Genomic DNA, 27,250 nt, shown 5'->3' with positions numbered 1-27,250 from the left:
GGCACCCCATCCACCACCGAAAACATTCACTCCCTGCATCACTGGCACACCCTGGCTGCAGTGTGTACCATCTATAAGATGCACTGCAGCATCCCGCCAAGGCTTCTTCGGCTGCACCTCCAAAACCTGTGACCTCTACCACCTAGAAGGACAAGGGCAGTAGGAGCTTGGGAACACCATCACCTCCAAGTTCCCCTCCAAATTACACACCATCATGACTTGGAAATATATCACCATTCCTTCATCGTCGCTGGGTCAAAATCCTGGAACTCCCTCCCTGACTGCACTGTGGGAGTACCTTCACCACACGGACTGCAGTTGTTCAAGAAGGTGCACCACCACCTTCTCGAGGGCAATTAGGGATGGGCAATAAATGCTGCCCTTGCCAGCGATGCCCACATTTCAAGAATTAATTAAAAACATTACATTATTCTCTATGTGAAGGTATGCCTCATGAGCTTATTAGAACGACAAATTACATTTTTTAAGCCCTATTTGTTCCAGATTTTCTTGGCTGTCAAATCTTAGAATATCGTCCTGGGCATGTCATACCTTCAAGATGTCTAATCTAGCCTCGAGAACTAGGTCAGCTTTCAGTAACATGTCTAAACCCTGAAGTTATGGTCAGTTCCAGAGGGGTAATGACGGTGAACGCACATTCCGGGCCATTATATTTAATGATGAAAAGCAACATTTACTGTTAACATAAAGTATATATCGCAAGGGATGTTTAGAAAAAAAATCCAACCTCTGTGTTGTTTTTCTCTCCATGCAGCACACCAAACCAACACATCTTTTTGAATTTTTCTGACCAAAAGCAAAACAGATTGCAGACTGGTCTGATTAATGAAGGCTTCACACTTGCTCCATGTGTGGGTCCTGGAAAAGAGCATAGCAATTCAATAGACTATCTCAGGATTATTTTACATCTATTTCAAATGCAATTAACTATTCATCACGAATGATCTGCTACTGGATATCTATGTTGTGTTCTTTCATGATTCGTAGCTTGCAAGGCCCTGACTGTTCACAGAATCATTTTTAAAGCACAATTTGACTGTTATTTATGAGCTAATTCTCCTTCCAGAAAATTAGATGCCAGCAATATTTCAGTCCTTACAAGATTTACACCGAGACTGCATCAGTTGTCACCTTGTTTTTCCCAATCTCCTTAATTTTATTTCTCCTTAATGGCTCATAAACTTGTTCATTGGTTGACTAAAAGTAAGATCAGCTCCTAGTGAAGCACCAGAAATGTCAATCACCATAAATATTGTTGTTTAGAATAGTTTATGCTATTCTCGAAAAAACAGTGAAGATCATATATCATTAAAGTGGCACAGGCATCCAGGCAGTATGTATGTATGTAACAATTCGTGGCTTGTAAATAGGACGTTACTGATGAAAACACATGTTCCACTTTATGCCTTTGTTAGCTCTAAACTTGACTATTCTAACGCACTCCTGGCTGGCCTCCCACATTCTACCCTCCGTAAACTAGAGGTGATCCAAAATTCGACTGCCCGTGTCCTAACTCGCACCAAGTCCCGTTCACCCATCACCCCTGTGCTCACTGGCCTACATTGGCTCCCAGATAAGCAATGCCTTGATTTCAAAAGTCTCATCCTTGTTTTCAAATCCCTCCATGGCTTTGCTCCTCCCTATCTCTGTCACCTCCTCCAGCCCCACAACCCCCGAGATGCCTGTGCTCCTCTAATTCTGTCCTCTTGAACATCCCTGATTATAATCACTCAACCATTGGTGGCCATGCCTTCAGTTGCCTCGGCCTTATGCTCTGGACGTCCCTGCCTAAACCTCTCTGCCTCACTACCTCTCTTTCCTCCTTCAAGATGCTCCTTAAAACCTACCTCTTTGACCAAGCTTTTGTTCACCTGCCCTAAGTTCTCCTTATGTGGCTCGGTGTCAGATTTTTTAATCTCATCATGCTCCTGTGAAGTTTTACTGTGTTAAAGGCGCTATATAAATACAAGTTGTTTATCCTACGTGTGGTGTGGTGCTAAATTGCAGGTACAATATGTTACTTTGAAAGAGGTTCATCAGTCTTAGAAACATATCAAAGCTTCTACATGGAGCCTCTATTATTTGAATCCTGTAGCAATTGAAAATAGCAAACTAGACTTGTGGGGGATAAAATTCCATTCTCGGGGAAGCAAAACAGGCGGTAGTGGGTTGGCCACCGGTATTACACCCCACCTGATTTTTCTTTGGGCTGCTTGGTAAGTCCCGGGGTGAGGAGGCTGTTGGGGGAGGAGAACAGGAGGGGGGCTGATGGAAAGCTGGCAGTGGCCCTTGGTTAGTCCGGGGGTGGGACGGGGGTTGGTGGGAGGAGAACGGGAGAGTGCGGAGGCGGTGGGGAGGGGGGGATGCAATCGAAGGCCAGCAGTGTGGCCTCCAGGAGTGCTGTGGAGCTGGGAGGAATACTCCTGTAACATTTTTAATATTGGCGGCTGCTGTTTAGGCCGCAGCACCCGCTGAAGAATCCTGAGTGGGGCAGGTGTTGGGCCTCCACAGCGAGGACCTGAACCATATGTTAGGCCCTTCATATACATATGTAAGGAGCTAAAGCCTGTTTTCAGTGGCCACCAGGGATGCATTTTTCAGGTGTCCTTGAGGTACAGGACGTTAATCTCCAAAATTGGGCCCATTTTATACCAGTAACATGGGTGCAATACGCTCCAATTTCTACCCTAATGTTCAATTATTTGAAGCTATAGTATTCTATAGATTTCCACTGAGTGGCAGTGGTGAAAAATTATTATGGTAAAAAGTAAACGTGTTAGGTTTCCATTGGATATAATATTTGTCCAACATTTGGACCAGACAAAGTGCTTTACAACCTAAACAGTAGGATATTGGGTTCACTTATTTGCAAAACTCTGTATCCAATATTATTTCTGTTCATACAATTGGATATTACAGGGGAATTTTAACTCATGGGCAGGTAAGTGACAGGGTAGGTGGGCTGCCTGTCCAGTTATTACCGTCCTCATTGCCATTCAGCATTGTCACTTTAACGCTCTTGCTACCACGTTTATGCTTGTTGGAATGGTTAAAATCAATGTGAATGAATGGGCGGCCCTAGTGGACGCACCACTCACCGTCAGTGGTTAAAGTGCCATCACGGTTCTATGTATGTCATAGGACCCTGATTTGCATGAATGTATGAGGCTCCTGCCCGATTCAAGCAGATATCTCGGATGCCCAAGAAAACTGCGGCAGTGAAATGGCCATGGGGTGGGAGGGGAGCAGGAAATTAACCTTCATTTTAACTCCTGCCATATTATTCCAACATCCAGGAGGAGTTAAGATTCCTGCTTATATTAGTAGGGGGGCAGAAGAACATCTAGAGCTCTATTGTCATGACAACACATCAAGTAATTTTCTGTGTGATGTCAAGTACTAGGCTGATTAAAAGTAACTGGTTCAGAGTTCAGTTTTCCATATAAGAGGTTAAGGCAAAAAGTCAAATCCAAAGAGTCCTATTCAATGTATATATGGGATTGTGGCACAAGTCAATGAAGCATCAGCATTCTCACTACTGACCAGCAGCAGGGTGATTACAGTGAGTAATTGATTCACATCCACTGCAAATCTTGGTCTAAAAATTCCTCTCAAAATTTAAAAAAAAAACGATTAATCATTGGATGTAATGAAGTGACAAATACTAAAATCTGAGGAGTCTTTACAACAGACAAATTGATTTTGAAAAAGTTTAGAACAAACCTGATATGAAGCTTATCAGAAGTCCAGCTATTAATGACCCTAGGAATCCTATTGGACTATAGTAGAGGTACGATACAGAATACCAGCTATCTGCCAAGGGCGGTCTGCCAATATAAAAGTGCAGCATCATTATTGTTAGATGGCACTCTACTTAATTACAGTAAATGTCAATTTTAACAAAAATGACACAATCATACCTGTTTTTCTCTTCAGGGATTAAGGTTGGCAGTAATGTGGAAAACAAATCTGATGTGTTCAGTGCCAAGCAACTGTTAGTGCTTAAATATAAGGGTAGTGTTTTTGAGGCTGGCGCTGGGTAAATAAACCCACCAATTGCAGGCCAGAAGGATAAGGTTACTCCAACTGCTAGGCCTCCGATTGCACCCTGTAAACATGAGCCATATAGTTGATGCGGTTGTGCTCAAACTAGTGGACAAAGAAGGTGTTGAATTTCATTTGAGAACAAGGGTTATATACTTACAATCCAGTTTGCACAAGGAAATAAAATGCCCAATGAAAATAATCCAAGCATAGGTCCCCCACACATGCCGTGAACACTGAGTGCTGCCTGTAAATCAGAAGAAGACAGTTCTAGTAATTAATACAGAAAAGGTTTTGAAACCAACCCTCCTCACTTGAGCATTGATTCATACTTATAAAAAGGGAAAAAAATTGCCAATGCTGTAAATCTGAAAGAAAATCAGATGGTGGAGGAAACATACAGCAGGCCAGTCAGCATTTGTGGCGGGAATAGACAGGATAATGTTTTGGAAAGTTCCTTGTTCAGGACTGAAAGCAGAAAGGTAAGCAAGTGTTTTAATAGAATCAGAAAGGAGGGCAAGGGAGGATAAAAACAGATACTGCGAGCACAGGGAAGAAGCTTATCAGCAAGTCATCTGAGATTGTCAGGTGCTGTAAAAGTTTATCTCAATCCGGCAATAGAAAGAAGCATTAAAGAAATAAAAGACATTGAAAAAGCAAAAGAGAGAAAATGAAAACAGCAGGGCTATGTTCTGATAAAAAAGTCTCCAACCTAAATGTTATTCCACTTACTGGACACAACAGGCTCAGCCCAGGCCAGGGCCATCCCCTACTGTAAAGAAAATGGAGAACACCAGAACACTCCACTTTCCTTCAGAAAGTATCACTGGATTGTGAATGGCCACCTGAACTAGATAATGAAGGAATGTTCTGTACATCAAGTGTGTATTTTGGCACCTGCGTGGCAAATAATTTGGTTCTGATAGTTAATAAATAATGAGTTGAACGATGAACATAAGAATTCGAAGCAAAGTCGGCCATTCGGCCCCTCGAGCCTGGTCCATCATTCATTGAGCTCATGGCTGATCTTCTACCTCAACTCCACTTTCCTGCACTATCCCCATATCCCTTGATTCCCTTAATTCCCTTAATATCGAAAAATCTAGCGATCTCTGTCTTGAATATACTCAAAGTCTGAGCCACCACAGCCCTCTGGGATAGTGAATTTCAGAGATTCACCATCCTCTGAGTGATGAACTATTGACCAGTTCGCCTAACATTTGCATTGGGAAAATGTTTGAGTTCATCATTAAGGAAGCAGTAGTGGGACATTTGGAAAAGCATGATTCAACCAAGCAGTGTCAGCATGGTTTTATGAAACGGAAATCATGTTTGACAAATTTGCTGGAGTTCTTTGAGGATGTAATGAGCAGGGTGGATAAGGGAGAACCAGTGGATGTGGTGCATTTGGATTTCCAGAAGGCATTCGATATGGTATCACATAAAAGGTTACTGTGCAAGATAAAAGCTCACGGGGTTGGGGGTACTATATTAGCATAGATAAAAGGATTGGTTAACTAACAGAAAACAGAGAGTCGGGGGATAAATGGTTCATTTTCTGGTTGGAAAACAGTAACTAGTGAGGTGCCATAGGGATCGGTGCTGGGTCCTCAACTATTTACAATCTATATTAATGACTTGGATGAAGGGACCGAGTGTAATGTAGCCAAGTTTGCTGACTATACAAAGATGGGTGGGAAAGCAAATTATGAGGAGGACACAAATAATCTGCAAAGGGATATAGACAGGCTAAATGTGTGGGCAAAAATTTGGCAGATGGAGTATAATGTGGGAAAATGTGAGGTTATCCACTTTGGCAGAAATAATAGAAAAGCAAATTATAATTTAAATGGAGAAAAATTGCAAAGTGCTGCAATGCAGAACGAGCTGGGGGTCTTTGTACAAGACACATAAAAAGTTAGTATGAAGGTAAAGCAAGTAATCAGAAAGGCAAATGGAATGTTGGCCTTTATTGCAAGGGGGATAGAGTATACAAGCGGAGAAGTCCTGCTACAACTATACAGGATATTGGTAAGGTCACACGTGGAGTACTGGGTACAGTTTTAAGTATTTAAGGAAGGATATACTTGCATTGGAGGCTGTTCAGAGAAGGTTCACAAGGTTGATTCCGGAGATGAGGAGGTTGACTTGTGAAGATAGGTTGAGTAGGTTGGGCCGATACACATTGGAGTTCAGAAGAATGAGAGGTGATCTTATCAAAACATAAGATAATGAGGGGGCTCGACAAGGTGGATGCAAAGAGGATATTTCCACTCATAGGGGAAACTAAAACTAGGGGACATAGTTTCAGAATAAGTGGCCGCCCAATTAAAACTGAGATGAGAAAGAATTTTTTCTCTCAGGGCTGTAAATCTATGGAATTCTCTGCCCCAGAGAGCTGTGGAGGCTGGGTCATTGAATATTTTTAAGGCAGAGATAGACCGATTTTTAAGCGATAAGGGAGTAAAGGGTTATGGGGAGTGGGCAGGGAAGTGGATTTGAGTCCATGATCAGATCAGCCATGATCTTATTGAATGGCGGAGCAGGCTCGAGGGTCCAAATGGCCTACTCCTTCTCCTATTTTTTATGTTCTCAAGAAGTTTCTCCTCATCTCAGTCCTACATGGCTGACCCCTTATTCTGAGACTGTGACCCCTGGTTCTAGATTCCTCAGCCAGAAGAAACATCCTCCCTGCATCTACCCTGTCAAACCCTGTAAGAATGTTGCATGTTTCAATGAGATCACCTCTCATTCTTCTAAACTCTAGAGAATATAGGCCTAGTCTACTCAATCTCTCCTATTAACTCCAGCTGGAGTTAGTCTCAGCAGATAGATGATGGGCTCAACAGCCTCCTTTTTATGATTCCAGAAAGAAGGGAGTCTTGAAGATGATATAAAAAATGTCCTAATATCCCACAGGTTTGGCTGATTAAGATCTACTCTTTTTATAGTTATTGTACATTTAATGGATTGCATTCCCAGAAAAAGGCAAGAATCCTCGCTTTCAAAAATGACACAGAGTCCCCACCACTTTTAGCACCTGTAGTTATAGCAGCTAGCAGTTTATACCAAGGCAACATTAGCCGTTTGCCATTCCCATAGATGTCAATGAAAAATGCATTATACTGGATTAAAAGCTTTGGTTATTTTGAGTAGCTTCAGCTGTTAAACAGCAGTTTGCATCTCACTGAGGTGTGATTACCTTGGCGACTTAATCCCCTGTCATTAGTGCTGGGTTGCAGTTTGCACAAACAGCACAGACTGCAGCAGCAGACATGGCTGGGAAGAGAATAGTGAGTGAGCCTCAGCACAAAAAGTGAGCTCCCAAACAAGATGGCTGAGCTGTCGAAGGTGAACCAGTGCATCGTAAGGCAGTGCCTGGGTCTACCTAAACCTACTGTCGCTAACTTACAGAGACAGTGTGCACAGCCGTTCCCTGAATAGCAATGAAATTCCAACCCAGACAGAAGAGGAAGCATGAGGGAAAGGATGGGGAAGTCGAGGAGATTCTGGTATCAGAACACCTGTATAGTGGCCCTCTTCTAGCCCCAAAAAGCCAAATGATTGGTTGAAGAACCTGGCAGGTCTGATTTTGATCCCTCTGAGGTGTGGTTTCAGGGATGGAAGTTGTAAGTGGTTTTGAATCACCCCTCTTATAACAGTTCTAGACACCGCAATTATAGTCGTGAACAATAATACACAGTCACAGACAGATCTTTTCGGTCTCAACCGTCACAATGCTTTTATTCAAGTTAAAGCACACACCTGCACCCAGTAAAACACACTCTGGTAGTGTAATACAAACAAACACAGTACAACACACCGTCTGGCCCATCTAAACAGGCCCCTAACGCGAAGTACCCACATCTAAAACACCCCTGCTCAGATGCAAAATTGCATCACTGAAATCTGTCCAACAGAATGTGCATACACTTATGATCCTTGCAAAAACCTCCCCATTAAAACCCCTAAGGTTTGGTTGGGACACATGATATTCTTTCACACTATGCAGTGGTCTTAAAGATGTGTGGGTTGGGATAAATGCTCACCAATTACCCCTCTGGCTTACTCGCTGCTTCTCCCGATGAGGCGTATCTCTGGGTCTTCAAGTCCAGTCAGCTTCCCAGTCGAAGTAGCAAGGCTCTCTGGTGTTTCTTCTCTCCGTCCCAGATGGAGTGCTCAGTCCTTGTGCGTTGAACGAAGCGAGCAGGCGTAGAAGAGGGGAGAGAGCGAGAGATGGCAGCCAAATCTGCCCCTCTTAAACTTGCAAAAAATGTTTCTTCTCGCACCAAAAGTCCAACTGTCTTTGCCCTGAGGCTGTGCAACTCAAAAGCAAACTCAAGTCTCTCGCCTGTTCCTTTGTCAACTGGGCTGTACCTCGATGTGTGGCTCTGATGAGTCTGTGGTCGAATAGCTTTCCTTTGTCTTTCGATGGCCTGAAACCCCAGCCACTTTACCATTCCTGCCATTGATTCCTTGTCCACCTGATGTGTATTTCTGTGGGGCATGTTTGGACCTGCCCCACGTCAGTGCTATCTGCTCTCTGCAGTAACAGAAAATGTGTCCAAGCAATGTTCAAAAACTTTAAGTTTTTGCTGTCGATGTTTTCGCCAAATCTTACAAAGTCCAGGCATGATGTAGGATTCCAGGAGTGCACACAGAGAAAAACTTAACTCAGGCTCCGCAAGTGCAGAGCAGTGGCTAGAAAGTGCGCTGCCTGGGCTACTCAAAGGATATAGGCCCTGAATCTGTTGGAAGCTCAGTTCCACCCAAGTGCCACCCAAAGGACCGCTGAGATCCTGACGGCACTTTGGGCTGGAGTTTCTTGAAAAAGTCCTGGAAAGGCTGCCTGGCGGCAAAAAAGAGACTGATTATGGGCGGCAGCGGGCGGGAGCTCCCAATCTCGGCAGCAAATGCAATCCTCGGCAAAGTACCACCAAGGATTGAGTCGGGCCCGGGAGTGGGGGGTGTGGGGAAACTGAAAAAAATTAAAAATTTCAAAAAAATAAAAAAAAAAACATTTGAGGGGACCCCATTCACCTGAATCGCTGAAAAAAAATTAAAGAAAAGAAGTCTTTTCTTGCAGGTCTTCTTCTTTACCGTTCAGGTTAGACCTGCCTCCACATGGCGGTCCTTTCCCCGCTACAGCAGTCTCCCGCCCGGACCAAACTGGCAGCTCGGCGGGCGGGAGGACACTTACACGCGTTACGCGCCAGTCGACGTTAGCAAGCGGTTCCCAGCGGTCTTCCCTCCCCGCCGGCGGGAGGCCTCCACCAAACTCGCTCGGAGGGGAGCCTGCCCAGAAAACTCGACGGCAGCGGGCGGCGAGTCCATCAAGTTCAGCCCCATAGACCTTGGAATATCTTTAACCGTCTCGTTCTATAGGTATGTTTCTTATGGTACACTCTCAATGAGAGAGTCCTTGATAAAACTCTAACATGGAACTGTGTGTATACTAGTGTGTAAAAAAGTCTCTTTGTTAGATGCTGTATGCCGAATGAAGCGGGCAAGGGACTCTGTCAGTCAACAAACAAGACAATTAGGGGTTCTATGGTATGGACATGATGGCCTCCTGTGTTGTAATTTTCTTTGATTCTGTGAAATTTTCTATGGTTGAGGAGAAAAATGCAGGTTACATTGTGGCAGAAATTGGCACTGTGTCAGCACCAGGCAGGATGTCAGAGGAAGAATTCTCTCAGCTATGTCAACCTTTAGCAAGCGTGGCTTCAATAAAGTTTGAGAACTCGCGCGCGCGCGCGCACACACACACACGCTGGTTTGCTGGTGATTTGGGAGCATTTTTAATGCAAGTTAATGTTTGAGAAGCGCTACTCTATTTATCGTCCATATACCGTACAGCGAGCAAAGCGTGTTCGTGCCATCGCGTCCGATAAAATCAGTGGGGGCTTTACCTAAAAAAGACGCATATTCAATTAAAGCAAAATATGAAACAGTTCAGAAAAGCTGACAGCTTCACAGTTTATAATCAGCGGTTGGGAAATATAATTGTTATCTAGAACAATGGATAGTCTTCATATTCCTACCTGTATAATCCCTCCCATTAAGGATGCTGCAACTGCCATTGTAGTACAAGCTGCACCAAACAATATGCCTATAAATCAATGTTAACAATTAAGATTAGAAAATAGTTGTATACATTCATAAGGAAATTCAAACCTAGTTATAAATTGTAAATGGTAATAGATTACTCATGAGCACATTTACTGGCCAATGTCCTGAAAAAATACTGTGTTGTGAGAATCCAGCTTGTAACAAAGATAGTCACTCAGAAATCAAATAGTGAATTCCGAAGAAACTTCTTCATCCAGAGAGTGGTGAGAATGTGGAAATCACTACCAGTGAGTGGGTTGAGGTGCATTTAAGAGGCTAGATAAGCCTATGAGAGAGAAGGGAATAGACAGTAATGCTGAGAGTTAGATGAGGAAAGACAGGAGAAGGCTCGAATGGAGCATAAACGCCGGCATGGACTGATTGAGCCGAGTGGCCTGTTTCTGTGCTTATAATTCTATGAATGCTTGAGGTCTCCACTGCAAGATTGGTTTGCCCTGAGGCAGCCAATGTTATCACAGGCTGCACCCACCCTACAAATGCCTGCAACAAAAATGATAGATTAGTTACCTCTATTAATGTGCAAAGTTGTGGGATTGGGGGTAGTGTGCTGACGTGGATTGAGAACTAGTTGGCAGACAGGAAGCAAAGAGTAGGAGTAAATGGATACTTTTCAGAATGGCAGGCAGTGACTAGTGGGGTACCGCAAGGTTCTGTGCTGGGGCCCCAGCTGTTTACACTGTACATTAATGATTTAGACGAGGGGATTAAATGTAGTAGCTCCAAATTTGCGGATGACACTAAGTTGGGTGGCAGTGTGAGCTGCGAGGAGGATGCTATGAGGCTGCAGAGTGACTTGGATAGGTTAGGTGAGTGGGCAAATGCATGGCAGATGAAGTATAATGTGGATAAATGTGAGGTTATCCACTTTGGTGGTAAAAACAGAGAGACAGACTATTATCTGAATGGTGACAGATTAGGAAAAGGGGAGGTGCAACGAGACCTGGGTGTCATGGTACATCAGTCATTGAAGGTTGGCATGCAGGTAAAGCAGGCGGTTAAGAAAGCAAATGGCATGTTGGCCTTCATAGCGAGGGGATTTGAGTACAGGGGCAGGAAGGTGTTGCTACAGTTGTACAGGGCCTTGGTGAGGCCACACCTGGAGTATTGTGTACAGTTTCGGTCTCCTAACTTGAGAAAGGACATTCTTGCTATTGAGGGAGTGCAGCAAAGGTTCACCAGACTGATTCCCGGGATGGCGGGACTGACATATCAAGAAAGATTGGATCAACTGGGCTTGTATTCACTGGAGTTCAGAAGAATGAGAGGGGATCTCATAGAAACATTTAAAATTCTGTCGGGTTTAGACAGGTTCGATGCAGGAAGAATGTTCCCAATGTTCCCAGAACCAGGGGTCACAGTCTAAGGATAAGGGGTAAGCCATTTAGGACTGAGATGAGGAGAAACTTCTTCACCCAGAGAGTGGTGAACCTGTGGAATTCTCTATCACAGAAAGTTGTTGAGGCCAATTCACTAAATATATTCAAAAAGGAGTTAGATGTAGTCCTTACTTACTCGGAGGATCAAGGGGTATGGCGAGAAAGCAGGAATGGGATACTGAAGTTGCATGTTCAGCCATGAACTCATTGAATGGCGGTGCAGGCTAGAAGGGCCGAATGGCCTACTCCTGCACCTATTTTCTATGTTTCTATGTTTCTATGAATGTGCATCCAGGAGGAGCAAGTGTGCTCTATTAAACCATCTTCCCAATGACCATCACTCCTGACCCCAAGATCACCGACCCCTGACCTCTTGGCTCTCCGACACTGAATCATGATCTCCTGCATCACCGCCACCCCCCCCCCCTCACACTTTGAATCTCGTGCCGTGAGATCGTTGACCCCTAACCTTCAGGCTCTGTGACGATAGCTGCGGCGTGAGCAATGGCCCGATCTTCCACTACTCATTAGGCATCTCCCGTAGCTCAGTTCCTTTGTGAATGAGCTCTGAGACCCAATCTCTGGGGCTCCGTGGATCATACTATTCACAAGTAGGGTAAGTATTCTGCGCGGGTTGACGTGGAGAGAGCACCCAAAAATGGAATTCCCGAATTTATAGGATCATCTTAGTAAATCACTTCTTTACTTTTTCAATGGTTATGTCATCCTTCCTAAAAGCGTGGGGGTAGTTAAATTGTTAAATTGGGATTCCCGACCTGATCCCGCCTCCAACCTGCCCACTTCCGGTTTTAATGGCGGAGGGAAGCAGGGGGGCGGGTGGAGATGGCGCGTGATGAGACGGGCGACCAACCCACTCGCTGGGGGAGGAACTTCAATTAAAAGATTATAATGAGGCTTTAAGCCTCGTTTTTAACCTCGATTTTGTTTTGAACTGCATGTGGATAGATTTCACACAATTCGTGAAACCTGGCAGTTAAAGCGAGGCGAGGACTTCTGGATCCAGAAGGTAAGTGCCTTTATACCCAACTCCTGCATCCAGAGTCCGTACCTAACCCACCGCCCCGTGATTGGAGACATCCTCACGAAGCCTCCAATATCACTGCCCCAGGCCAACTCCTTCCCCCCCCCCCCCCCCGCTCCCGCCCCACCCCAAACGATGATGCAGAGACCCGGCCACAATTCTCCGGTGTCAGCCGTGGTCTACACTTCACCCACACCAATCATCTGGCTCCAATCCTCTCTTCTCTCTCTCTCTCTCTCTCTCCTCTCCTCTCTCAACCTCACGTGAACCCTCCCTCCATCCTCCGTGCCTACCCGCCTGCAGTCAGCCAGCCTCTCAATCTGTATGCGTTTAACATAACCTTTTTGCTTTTGTACTCTAAGCCCTATTTATAGAAACATAGAAACATCATCATCAACATAGGCAGTCCCTCGGAATCGAGAAAGACTTGCTTCCACTGTTAACATGAGTTCTTAGGTGGCTGTATAGTTCATAGAAACATAGAAACATAGAAAATAGGTGCAGGAGTAGGCCATTCGGCCCTTCGAGCCTGCACCGCCATTCAATAAGATCATGGCTGATCATTCCCTCAGTACCCCGTTCCTGCTTTCTCTCCATACCCGTTGATCCCTTTAGCCGTAAGGGCCATATCTAGGTCCCTTTTGAATATATCCAATGAACTGGCATCAATAACTCTCTGCGGCAGGGAATTCCACAGGTTAACAACTCTCTGAGTGAAGAAGTTTCTCCTCATCTCAGTCCTAAATGGCCTACCCCTTATCCTAAGACTATGTCTCCTGGTTCTGGACTTCCCCAACATCAGGAACATTCTTCCCGCATCTAACCTGTCCAGTCCCGTCAGAATCTTATACGTTTCGATGAGATCCCCTCTCATCCTTCTAAACTCCAGTGAATAAAGGCCCAGTTGATCCAGTTTCTCCTCATATGACAGTCCAGCCATCCCTGGAATCAGTCTGATGAACCTTGGCTGCACTCCTCAATAGCAAGAACGTCCTTCCTCAGATTAGGAGATTAAAACTGGACACAATATTCCAGGTGAGGCCTCACTAAGGCCCTGTACAACTGCAGTAAGACCTCCCTGCTCCTATACTCAAATCCCCTAGCTATGAAGGCCAACATACCATTTGCCTTCTTCACCACCTGCTGTACCTGCATGCCAACTTTCAAAGACTGATGAACCATGACACCCAGGTTTTGTTGCACCTCCCCTTTTCCTAATCTGCCGCCATTCAGATAATATTCTGCCTTCGTGTTTTTGCCCCCAAAATGGATAATTTCACATTTATCCACATTATACTGCATCTGCCCACACACCTAACCTGTCCAAGTCACCCTGCAGCCTTGTGGCGTCCTCCTCATAGCTCACACCACCACCCAGTTTAGTGTCATCTGCAAACTTGGAGATATCACACTCAATTCCTTCATCTAAATCGTTAATGTATATTGTAAAGAGCTGGGGTCCCAGTGCTGAGCCCTGCGACACTCCACTAGTCACTGTCTGCCATTCTGAAAAGGACCCGTTTATCCCGACTCTCTGCTTCCTGTCTGCCAACCAGTTCTCTATCCACGTCAGTACATTACCCCCAATACTTTGATTTTGCACACCAATCTCTTGTGCGGGACCTTGTCAAAAACCTTTTGAAAGTCCAAATGCACCACATCCACTGGTTCTCCTTTGTCCACTCTGCTAGTTACATCCTCAAAAAATTCCAGAAGATTTGTCAAGCATGATTTCCCTGTCATAAATCCATGCTGACTTGATCCGATCCTGTCACTGCTTTCCAAATGCGTTGCTATTTCATCCTTAATGATTGATTCCAACATGTTCCCCACGACTGATGTCAGGCTAACCGGTCTATAATTACCCATTTTCTCTCTCCCTCCTTTTTTAAAAAGTGGTGTTACATTAGCTACCCTCCAGTCCATAGGAACAGATCCAGAGTCGATAGACTGTTGGAAAATGACCACCAATGCATCCACTATTTCTAGAGCCACTTCCTTAAGTACTCTGTGATGCAGACTATCAGGCCCCGAGGATTTATCGGCCTTCAATCCCATCAATTTCCCGCCTAATAAGGATATCCTTCAGTTCCTCCTTCTCACTAGACCCATTGACCCCTAGTACATTCGGAAGGTTATTTGTGTCTTCCTTCGTGAAGACAGAACCAAAGTATTTGTTCAATTGGTCTGCCATTTCTTTGTTCCCCATTATAAATTCACCTGAATCCGACTGCAAGGAACCTACGTTTGCCTTTACTAATCTTTTTCTCTTCACATATCTATAGAAGCTTTTGCAGTCAGTTTTTATGTTCTCTGCAAGCTTCCTCTCATACTCTATTTCCCCCCTCTTAATTAAACCCTTTGTCCTCCTCTGTTGAATTCTAAATTTCTCCCAGTTCTCAGGTTTGTTGCTTTTTTTAGCCAATTTATATGCCTCTTCCTTGGTTTTAACACTATCCTTAATTTCCCTTGTTAGCCACGGTTGAGCCACCTTCCCCGTTTTATTTTTACTCCAGACAGGGATGTACAATTGCTGAAGTTCATCCATGTAATCTTTAAATGTTTGCCATTGCTTATCCACCATCAACCCTTTAGGTGTCCTTTGCCAGTCTATTCTCGCCAATTCAGGCCTCATACCGTCGAAGTTACCTTTCCTTATTTCAGGAACCTAGTTTCTGAATTAACTGTGTCACTCTCCATCTTAATAAAGAATTCAACTACATTATGGTCAATCTTCCCCAAGGGGCCTCGCATAACAAGATTGCTAATTAGTCCCTTCTTGTTACACATCACCCAGTCTAGGATTGCCAGCTCTCTCGTTGGTTCCTCGACATATTGGTCTAGAAAACCATCCCTAATACACTCTAAGAAATCCTCTTCCACCGCATTGCTACCAGTTTGGTTAGCCCAATCGATATGTAGATTAAAGTCGCCCATGATAACTGCTGTACCTTTATTGCACAAATCCCTTATTTCTTGTTTGATGCTGTCCCCAACCTCACTACTACTGTTTGGTGGTCTGTACACAACTCCCACTGGTGTTTTCTGCCCTTTGATATTCCGCAGCTCCACCCATACCGATTCCACATCATCCAGGCTAATGTCCCTCCTTACTATTGCATTGATTTCCTCTTTAACCAGCAACGCCACCCCACCTCCTTTTCCTTTCTGTCTATCCTTCCTAAATGTTGAATACCCCTGGATGTTGAGTTCCCAGCCTTGGTCACCCTGGAGCCATGTCTCCGTGATGCCAAGAGGTTCATTACTAATGTGTTGTTAACTTATCCATTTATCCATATGATATATTATCCATATTTAAAATATTTTTCACCTGTGTAACTTGTGAAAATAGGTTGGAACAAGGTTAATTTAATAACAAAAAGTAACTTAAATCTCAAAGTTTGATGAAAAAATTAGCACATTGAAATATTTTTTTAAAACTTTACCTGTATCATAATTTTTCCATGACAAAAATGGTACTATTTTTGAACAATCCAGTTGGGTTACCAATGGCATTGTAATGTGCTATTGTAGGATATGGGCTAGAGTTTATGACTTTCCACACAGTGAGTGTCTGTTCTCAGCCAGGGTATTTGAAGTTGGTGTTGAATGAAGGTAAATCATTTCCCCATAATGAGAAGGAAAAAAATAACATTGAAAGGGAATTCAATATGCGCTTACTTTTGCATACCACCTTGCAGTTGGTTGCAGAGTACCACTGTCAGATTATAACTGGGACAAGTTATCACTGGGAATGCATACTGATGCTTTCAAATAAGGAAGGAATATATTACAAATCCTTTGATGCACCACCTTAAATATTGAAAAAGTTATATATTTTTTTAATTCATTCATGGGACATGGGCGTTGCTGTCAAGGCCAGCATTTATTGCCCATCCCTAATTGCCCTTGAGAAGATGGTGGTGAGCCACTTTCTTGAACCACTGCAGACCATGTGGTGAAGGTGCAGGGAATTCCAGGATTTTGACCCAGTGAAAATGAATATGAGAACCACAGTCTCTGCCACAGGTGGGGCAGATAGTCATTGAGGGAAGGGGTGGGTGGGGCAGGTTTGCCGCACGCTCTTTCTGCTGCCGGCACTTGATTTCTGCATGCTCTCTGTGACAAGACTCGAGGTGCTCAGCATCCTCCCAGATGCGCTTCCTTCACTTAGGGCAGTCTTTGGCCACGGTCTCCGAGGTGTCAGTGGGGATGTTGCACTTTATCAGGGAGGCCTTGAGGGTGTCCTTGTAACATTTCCGCTGCCCACCTTTGGCTCACGTGCCGTGAAGGAGTTCCGTGTTGAGCGCTTACTCTGGGAATCTCGTGTCTGGCATGCAAACAATGTGGCCTGCCCAGTGGAGCTGATCAAGTGTGGTCAGTGCTTCGATGCTGGTGATGTTGGTCTGGTCGAGGAAGCTAATGTTGGTGCGTCTGTCCTCCCAGGGGATTTGTAGGATCTTGCGGAGACATCGTTGGTGGTATTTCTCCAGCGACTTGAGGTGTCTACTGTACATGATCTATGTTTCTGAGTAATACAGGAGGGCAGGTATTACTACGGCCCTGTAGACCATGAGCTTGGTGACAGTTTTGAGGGCCTGGTCTTCAAACACTCTTTTCCTCAGGCGGCCGAAGGCTGCACTGGCGCACTGGAGGCGGTGTTGAATCTCTTCTTCAATGCCTGCTCTTGTTGATAGGAGGATCCCGAGATATGGGAAGTGGTCCACGTTGTCCAGGGCCGTGCCATGGACCTTGATAACTGGGGGACAGTGCTGTGCGCTAAGGACAGGCTGGTGCAGGACCTTTGTCTTGCTGATGTTTAGCGTAAGGCCCATGCTTTCGTATGCCTCAGTAAATAAGTCGACTATATCCTGGAGTTCAGCCTCTGTATGTGCGCAGACTCTGGCATCGTCCGCGTACTGTAGCTCGACAGAGATTGGGGTGGTCTTGGACCTGGCCTGGAGACGGCGAAGGTTGAACAGGTTCCCACTGGTCCTGTAGTTTAGTTCCACTCCAGGGGAGAACTTGTCGACTGTGAGGTGGAGCATGGCAGCAAGGAAGATTGAGAAGAGGGTTGGGGTGATGACGCAGCCCTGTTTGACCCCAGTCCGGACGTGGAGCTGATCAAGTGTGGTCAGTGCTTCGATGCTGGGGATGTTGGCCTGGTCGAGGAAGCTAATGTTGGTGTGTCTGTCCTCCCAGGGGATTTGAAGGATCTTGCGAAGACATCGTTGGTGGTATTTCTCCAGCGACTTGAGGTGTCTACTGTACATGATCCATGTTTCTGAGTAATATAGGAGGGCAGGTATTACTTCAGCCCTGTAGACCATGAGCTTGTGGCAGTAAGGATCACGGCCTGCATGTCGTCATGGAACAGGCGGAGGATTGTGACGAACTTTTGGGGGCATCCGAAACAGAGGAGGATGCTCCATAGACCCTCGCGGTTGACATAGAACATAAAACATAGAAACATAGAAAATACGAGCAGGAATAGGCCATTCAGCCTTTCGAGCCTGCATTGCCATTCAATATGATCATGGTTGATCCTCGATCTCAACACCATATTCCCGCTTTTTCCCCATACCCCTTGTTGCCTTTTGTGTCTAGAAATCTATCTATCGTCTTCTTAAATATATTCAGTGACTTGGCTTCCACAGCCTTCTGTGGTAGAGAATTCAACAGGTTCATCACCCTCTGAGTGAAAAAATTTCTCCTCATCTTAGTCCTAAATTTCCTACCCCATATCCTGAGACTGTGACCCCTTGTTCTAGACTTCCCAGCCAGGGAAAATATCCTCCCCGCATCCAATCTGTCCAACCCCATCAATATTTTATATGTTTCAATGAGATCCCCTCTCATTCTTCTAAACTCTAGTGAATACAGGCCTAATCGACCCAATCTCTCCTCATACGGCAGTCCTGCCATCCCAAGAATCAGTCTGGTGAACCTTCACTGCACTCCCTCTATGGCAAGTATATCCTTTCTTAGGTAAGGAGACCAAAACTGCACACACTACTCCAGGTGCGGTCTCATAAGGCCCTGTATAACTGTAGTAAGACATCCTTGCTCCTGTACTCAAATCCTCTTGCAATGAAGGCCAACATACCATTTGCCTTCCTAACTGTTTGCTGCACCTGCATGTTTGCTTTCAATGACTGGTGTACAAAGACACCCAGGTCCCTTTATACATCGACATTTCCCAAGCTATCATCATTTAATAATACTTTGGTAGGAAAAACATAAAGACTAAGTGGATAACTTCACATTTATCCACGTTATACTGCATTTGCCATGTGTTTGCCCTAGGATCCCAAATTATAAAGTAGGAAGACAAGAGAAATATAGTAGCTGATTCCTGTTCTCCCCCATCTGGACAAGTCAGGTGGATTGTATCAGAATTGCTCTCTGCTTAACTTGACTTGAACTCACCTACATCTGTGTAGATCCAATGTTCTCCTGACACAAGCCAATGTCTCGGCAGGATCGTGAGCCAAAGAGCAGGGGAAGGCAAGTCAACCACTGCTGCAATAGCAGAAATGATCACTGGCATCAGAGCCATCTGGTTCAAATCCAAACAGCAAGCAGAATGTCTCAAGGCCCAAAGATCCTGGGCTGCACCGTTGAAAGGCACTTAGCTTTTCTTCAGCCGCCATGTGCTTGCTGCCTGCTGCTTCTCAGACCCTCCAATCCGAGGGAGTTGGACACCAGCAGTAAGATCCACTTATTGTGGACACTTTGCCGCCTGGGATTCTGACAAGTGAAGCCAACATCCACAACTTGAATTTATAGAGCGCCTTTAATGTAGCAAATGTTCCAAAGCTCCTCACAGGAATGATTACCGGACACAAATTTGACACCAAGTCCCATAAGGAGATATTAGGACAGGTGACCAAAAGTTTGGTCCAAGAGGCAGGTTTTAAGGAGTGACTTAAGGAGGAGAGGTAGAGAAATGGAAAGGTTTAGGGAGAGAATTCCAGAGCTGGGCATCACGGCAGCTGAAGGCACTTCTGCCAATGGTAGTGCGATTATAATTGGGGATGCACAAGAGGCCAGAATTGGAGGAGTTCCGAGATCTCGAGGGCTTTTAGGGTTAGAGGAGGCTACAGGGATAGGGAAGGGCAAGGCTATGGAGGGATTTGAAAACAAAGATGAGAATTTTAAAATTGAGGCATTGCCAGACCAGGAGCCAGCAAGCACAAGGATGATGGGTGAACGGGGCTTGGTCCGAGCTAGAATACGGGCCGCAGAGTTTTTGATGAGCTCAAGTTTATGTAGGGTGGGAGACCCAGGCAAATGAGGAAGGAAATATTGGGATGTCTCTCCTGCCTCATTTGCACCCTATTTCAATGCTTGCATTCCTGCCAGGAAAATCCCAGAAGTAGGAATACAGCCAAAAGGGCAAAGTCCTGACATTTTTTGATTCTGGAAAATAAGTGTTCTCTGGAGGGGAAAATCAGTGCCACAATCTTAGTTAATTACTGGTACTCTGCTACTACGGCATGTAAATTAAAAAAATATATACATTATGAATCCAAAATAAGTGTGACAGAGCTCAAGCCATGTACGGCAATGTTGTATTAACCAGAATTTACTGGGGGAAGACAGAAGCAAAATTAAATCAATATGAAATAACACAAGACAGGTGTGCAAACAGCACAGAAGTACATATCTCAGAACACCTAAAAGCGAATTGAGTTTCTGTTGGCTTTAGATCCTCTTTAAACGTGAATTTGATGAACAATGTATACTGATAGTACTTACATAAGCCTTTGCTGATCCAGGTGCTCATCTTGTCTGACATGTTGGGGAAGCATTGTTTAACAAAGTCTTCATACGTTACAGTTGCAAGTGCATTAATACTGGCAGCCACCGTGCTATGGACCAGGAAGGAAAGCAGCATCACTACAATATGCTGACAACCTATCATTGTGCTTTGACGTTACTATTTCAGCGAGCGATTTTAGTGTAGAAATTCCCACAAACTGACCTAAGTGTGCCACTAAATGCACAGGCCACAAAAAGTCCAGGAAGTCCTGGTAGGTGTCCCAGTATTTCCATAACAAAATAGGGCATTAACTTCAAAAAAGAAAAGGAAAATAAATGTTAAAGATGTGAGAAAGTATTTCCTTAAAACACCGTTTTTATTTTTCGTAATACAATATTTGAAATTTCCAAATCACAAATTCACTAAAAATCCATTGATACAAGTTTTTGATTAACTTATGTCTCCTTTTCTTCCACACACTCCAACGTATAAGTCAACATAACATAGAAAATTGCTAGAATTGAGCCAACGGGCATCGCATTCAATAAGCCATGCTGAGAGAGGCATCGGGAAAGATTGATCAATTCTCCAGTTCTCTTACCTTGAAGATATCAGAGTAAAGGTCGCCATTTAAATAATGGACAAAGGAATGTCTTGTGAACACATTTCATCTATTGCCAATAGTAATTTTTCCCTGTAAGGTGCTGTTTTCACTGAAGACTCAGCCACTGCAAATTACCTCTAGCTAAATTTTGTATGGCTATAGAATAGATCACAAATGCCTGTATCATGAGCTATATGCCAACACATGGGCAGTCCTCAGTCCTGTACTGGATTTACATTACATTACAGTTGTAGTGTCAGTGTAAACCAGTTTCGCTAAAGTTGTAGGGTGGGATTTTCTGCTTTGACGTTTTCGGGGCAAAAAAGGAGGCGGGGTGGGAAATTTACCGCCCGATTAACGTTGGCGCTTAATGGAGTAATTTTTGTCATTTGGGCCCTGCGCCACGCAAAGGGAGGCGTTGTACGACTTTTGTGGCACAAAAACGAGAACCTTGCCAACTTAAGTGCGGGTATGGTAGCACTCCGAGAGAGGCTTTGGGAGGGGGGAAAAAAACACACAAAATTCACAAAAACATTCAAAAAAATTGTCCACACCACCACAACACAAATTGCGACAAAAAAAATGAATAAAAACTGGAGCTTACCTTTTTTGCAGTTTATCCAACTCACCACCACCAGGGCACGTTTTGGGGCGTTCGGGTCAGGCACGAGTCGAAACTCGTGCCAGTGTCGCAAGGAGAGGCGTTGCAAACCCAGCGCAGTTCTCCTCGGCGGTGCTTCTAATCACCGCCGCAAAACCCGACTGGAGGATTGTGACCGAATGGAAAAAGAGCTCACCACCCCATTTTTCACCCTGGAGAGTCAATACCCGGGTAGCAAATGACCAGAAAAGCCAGCCCGTAGTGTAAATCATAATGTCAGCTGTGGCTCAGTTGGTAGCACTCTTGCCTCTGAGTCAGAAGGTTGTGGATTCCAGTCTCACTCCACAGACTTGAACACAAAATTCTAGGGTGACACTCCAGTGCAGTACTGGGGGAGTGCAGCACTGTCGGAGGTGTCATCTTTCAGATGAGGTGTTAAACCGAGGCCCCGTCTGCTCTCTCAAGTGGACATAAAAGATCCCATGACACTATTTTCGAAGAAGAGCAGGAGAGTTTTCCCCGATCTCCTGGCTAATATTTATCCCTCAATCAACATAAAAAAACAGATTATCTGGTCATTATCACATTGCTGTTTGTGGGATCTTGCTGTGTGCAAATTGGCTGCTGCGTTTCCTACATTACAACAGTGACTACACTCCAAAAGTACTTCATTGGCTGTAAAGTGCTTTGAGACGTCAGGAGGTCGTGAAAGGTGCTATATAAATCTAAGTCTTTTTTATAAAATCTGGAGTCAAAATAAAAGTCACATCCTGCCAATTAAAGTATCTTCCCATTAACCCCACTCTCTGACTGCTTCAGAGTTTGCTCAGGCCAGGCCTCACTTTGCTTCCCTCCACTGTTAGCCCACCCTCGACCTTGAAGTTACATTACAATTTCTTAGCTTAGCAGTAGCGCAAATGCAGCAATAGTAATACTCCTTGTTAATATTAGCTTCATTAATACGCATCTGAGAGACAAATTCAGGAAGTAATCCCCTCCTAGCTGCATGATGCGAACAACTTGTCGTGGACAAGATGTTAATCTGAGTTGCCCATCCTTGCTGTAAAAGCAGACAGGAAACGTATCATGCCCATAAGTTCTGACAGTTAGCCCTAATGTACAATAGTTTATCATAGAAACATAGGAACAGGAGTAGGCCATTTAGCCCTCGATTGTGTTCTGCCATTCAATGAGATCATGGCTGATCTGTGACTTATCCCCATATACCCACCTTTGGCAAACAAAATTCTATCAATCTCAATTTTTAAATTAACAGTTGATCGAGCATCAGTTGCTGTTTGGGAAATGTGTTCCAAACTTCTACCACCCTTCGTGTGTAAAAATGTTTTCTAACTCAATTCCTGAAAGATTTGGCTCTAATTTTTAGATTATGCCCCCTAGTCCGAGACTCTCCAACCAGCAGAAATAATTTACCTCTATCTACCCTATCAGTTCCCCTTAATATCTTGAAAACTTTGATCAAATCACCATTAACCTTCTAAATTCCAGGGAATACAACCCTCGTTGTGTAATTTCTCCTCATAATTTAACCCTTAGAATCCAGGTGTCATTCTGGTAAATCTATGCTACACTCTCTTCAAGGCCAATATATCCTTCCCAAGGTGCCCAGAACTGCTCACAGTATTCTAGGTGTGGTCTAACTATGGCTTTGTATAACTGCAGCATAACTTCTACCATCTTGTTTTCTAGTCCTCTACATATAAAGGCCAGCATACCATTAGCCTTTTTGATTATTTTCTGTGCCTGATCATGACATTTTAATGATCTATGTACATGGACTCCCAAGTCTCTTTGGACCTCCAGTGTTTCTAGCTTTTCACCATTTAGAAAGTACTCTATTCTATCTGTTTTACCTCACATTTGCCTACATTGAAATCCATTTGCCACAGTTTTGTTCATTTTAATAATCTATTAATATCTCTTTCCAATGATATGCTTCCATCTACACTGATTACAATGCACCTTTATTTGTGTCATTGGCAAACTTGGATATGTGGCTTTCTATGCCATCATCCAAGTTGTTAATAAAGCCAATGAATAGTTAAGGCCCCAACACATATCCTTGCGGGACAAGGGTAGTCACATCCTGCCAATTAAAGTATCTTTCCATTATCCCTACTCTGAAGTCCATATAAATAACATCCATAGACATTCCCCTTTCCACTACTTTAACCACCTTTTCAAAAAATTCAATCATGTTTGGCAGGCATGATCTATCCCTTACAAATGCATACTGGCTCTCTCTGATCAGCTGATCAATTCAAGGTGTTCAGTCACTCTATCCTTACTTATAGACCCTAGAAATTTCCCGACAAGTGATGTTAGGCTAATTGGACTGTATTTCCCTGGTTTCCCTCTCTCACCTTTCTTAAATAGCAGATTGACATGTGCAATTTTCCAATTTAAAAGAACAGTTCCCAAATCAAGAGAACTTTGGAAGATTATAGTTAGGGCATCTGCAATGTTCCCAGCTACTTCCTTCAAACCCTGGGATGTAAATCGTCTGGTCCTGGGAATTTGTCACTCTTTAGTGCCATTATTTTCCTCATGACTATTATTTTGCTTACATTAATTCAGGTTGAGTTCCCGTCATTTGTAACCTTTTGTAAACGCTTCAATGATTTTGTAAAAGATTCATGTTACAGGATAAATAATATCTCATTATATTATTAATACTATTATGCATTGTTTAATAGATTGGTGTGTTTTGTTTCTGTTTGTTTCATTCTCATGGTTTTAATGCTTACCTGGTCTGATGCTGAAATGAATCCTGCTGTCCACGGATCGCAGTTTACATAATATCCATACATAATCAGCCCAGAGAACACTGCGCAGACAATGATTACCCAGAGACCAAGCAGATTCAGATACAGTGCTCTAGGACAAGAATTGAGTTATTCATTTGAATCAGCATTACAAGCAACTTTCAGCCTCTTTAAATATTGCAACAAAATATGTTCATAGTTCTTATATTTGTATTGTTGAGTTTTGTCTGAAAGTATCTCATGGGTAGTTTGAAAAAGTGCTCTGCACTTTATCAATAGCAATAGTCTGGTGGTGAGCTGGCGATGTTACATATGAAGTCAGTTTACAAACTCGTGATCCTGGCACGGAGCCTGGCACTCTAGGATTTCAGGTCTGCTCCCTCCCTTGAACTTTCATCCTTGAAATTTGTGCCCTCCCAATGGGTGAAGCTCTATGACAGAAACACAATCTTGTAAAGTCACCTCTTATAATGTGTCAAACATGCTGTTCCATGGGGTCGTAAGATACAGGTTTACCGTTGTGATTCCAATGGCAGTAAGAGCTTGATACGCAATATGCTTCCTCACAAGAAATGAAAGAACATCGTGCAACCTTCATTGACTTGCTGCACCTCTTATTGCTATTAAACACTAAATAGGCATCAATGGATCTGGATGTGTAATGTAACATATCTGCAAATATTATGAGCTTTAATTCTTTTGTGCACTCACCCCCTCTATAGCATTTTGCACAGTGATCGGGCAATGATTGTTAACAAAACAATTGTTACAGGTAACTTTGTGATATTACCAATTTTTGTTTTTACAAAATGGTTACACAGTGGGTTTCATCGGGGCCGGCCACCAGAGGACTGTGGGTGGCTTCAAGATCAACAGTGGGTGGGGGTTGGGAGAGGGGAGAATACTTCAGGGCTGGACATCAGAGAATCATGGCCAGCCTCAGGATGATTAGGGGGAAGGGGTCCGGAAAGGTGATCGGAGGCCTCGTGGGGAGGTCTCCGATCTTGGGCGACTGGGTTTGGCAGGGACCAGGAGGTAGGTGTAAAGGCACTTGCCTCCTGGATCCAGCAGTAACTGTCGGGTATCTAGCCTCATTGTAATATTTAAATTGCCATCCCGCCTCCTGGCAGCGGGTTGGCTGCCCGCCTCCTGTCCGGCTCCCACCCTCCCGCCTCTGTTAAACTGGAAGTGGGCGGGTTGGAGATGGGTTCCGATCGGGAATCTGATTTTTAAGCATTTAATTACCGCCACACTCCAAACCCGCCTGTTTTATTAGGTTAAAATTCCCTCCCTAGATGTCTCAAATGGAAGAAGTTTCAATCTACAGCACCAACATCCTTCACCTTAATGAGCACAAAAGTGAAAATGGGTCTTAGGAAATATGAATGTATCGTCCACATAGATTGGGCAAGAAGCCAAGCAACTTTGCACTTACATTTTAGCATGTCTTTCTGATTTGCACGAAATACATCTTTGGATGGTGGACTGATTCACTCCATAGATTCCTAACCAGGTAAATGTGCCTCCTACTACCACCGTCCAAAAGGTATGACGCCTCAAAGGATCGACTGCAAAACTAATTCAAATGTAAATCAAACAAAGCAACGCTTGTCTTCTTAATTCACTTTCTCATGAAACACTTAGATTTTTAAATCTCTGAAAGAAATGATCAAAGATATATGTTCAACTGAGTCCTTAGACTTGAATATAAGTTCATTTTTCTGTTGTCTCAAAATCAGGCTCAATTCAGTGTAAGCTTGTACTTTTTTTGTATTAGCAGTGAGACAATAAAAACAAAAGCAAACAAATCTGACTGTGCTCGGTAACAGTGGTCGCATCTCTCCCAGCACTCTCTAGTTACCAGTTAAAATTGATGGCCCATCATCGTTTACTCCCCAAACAAAGGTATAGTATTTCTCCGTTAAAACTATCAAAATCCTTCATAGTTTTAAAAACCTCAATTAAATCTCCTATTAGCCTTCTCTACTCCAGTGGAAATAGTCCCAGTATTTATTGTAAGTTCTGTCTTCATACCCTTACTGAAATTGCAGTTAGAGGGCTTTTGCACTTAGCAGGCATAATTTTTTTTTATCAGTGATCTGCCCTTTATTTCTTATCACTTTTGCTTAATTTTACAATCCCACAGTTTGGCCACGATATTGCCTATCGAGGCGTGGGGGTCAGTGCAGCCAAGGTAGGTGGCAGAATAGATGGCAGGTGAAGCTGAGATGACGGAAGCGATCTGTCAATGGTGAGAGAGGTTGCTCCAAGGAAGTGTGATTGGCTATTGAGTTTACTCCAAACACTTCCAATCTTCCTAAAGCTGAAAGGTGTATTTGAAATCCTGAAGCCTCCAGCCTCCAGCATTGGAAAGTGAACAGCTATGAAATGATAGCTTTTATACCACTTTTGAAGCAGTCACCTACTCAGAGGAACGAGAGTCATTTAAAACCCGACCTACTTACCTGATGATACCCAAGCGCTGGGAAACTCATCAAAAAGCTGGAAAATGGTAAGTAGATGGTAAAATGCTGTTCAACTATTTAAATTGGCTCACCCGTTGTTGACATAGAAACATAGAAAATAGCTGCAGGAGTAGGCCATTCGGCCCTTCGAGCCTGCACCGCCATTCAATAAGATCATGGCTGATCATTCCCTCAGTACCCCTTTCCTGCTTTCTCTCCATACCCCCTGATCCCTTTAGCCATAAGGGCCATATCTAACTCTCTCTTGAATATATCCAATGAACTGGCATCAACAACTCTCTACGGCAGGGAATTCCACAGGTTAACAACTCTCTGAGTGAAGAACTTTCTCCTCATCTCAGTCCTAAATGGCCTACCCCTTACCCTTAGACTATGTTCACTGGTTCTGGACTT

The 27,250-nt window shown here is 43.9% G+C and overlaps 1 protein-coding gene across 1 annotated transcript in view; it reads right to left on the bottom strand.

Moving 5' to 3' along the window:
• slc5a12 (solute carrier family 5 member 12) overlaps window positions 1–27,250 on the bottom strand; it is a 66,067-nt gene that overhangs the window by 4,045 nt on the left and 34,772 nt on the right. Inside the window, exons 6-14 of the mRNA XM_070898755.1 lie at window positions 25,807–25,947; window positions 24,354–24,483; window positions 20,603–20,691; window positions 20,377–20,489; window positions 10,110–10,177; window positions 4,226–4,312; window positions 3,942–4,129; window positions 3,745–3,848; window positions 749–879 (exon numbers count right to left, since the gene is read on the bottom strand). Coding sequence (XP_070754856.1) covers window positions 749–879; window positions 3,745–3,848; window positions 3,942–4,129; window positions 4,226–4,312; window positions 10,110–10,177; window positions 20,377–20,489; window positions 20,603–20,691; window positions 24,354–24,483; window positions 25,807–25,947 — 1,051 coding nt within the window. The remainder of the gene's footprint in view (window positions 1–748; window positions 880–3,744; window positions 3,849–3,941; window positions 4,130–4,225; window positions 4,313–10,109; window positions 10,178–20,376; window positions 20,490–20,602; window positions 20,692–24,353; window positions 24,484–25,806; window positions 25,948–27,250) is intronic.

This window comes from Pristiophorus japonicus, chromosome 14, assembly GCF_044704955.1.
Source record: "Pristiophorus japonicus isolate sPriJap1 chromosome 14, sPriJap1.hap1, whole genome shotgun sequence".
NCBI classification, from domain to species: Eukaryota; Metazoa; Chordata; class Chondrichthyes; family Pristiophoridae; genus Pristiophorus; species Pristiophorus japonicus.
This window is presented reverse-complemented; position numbering and strand designations above follow the sequence as displayed.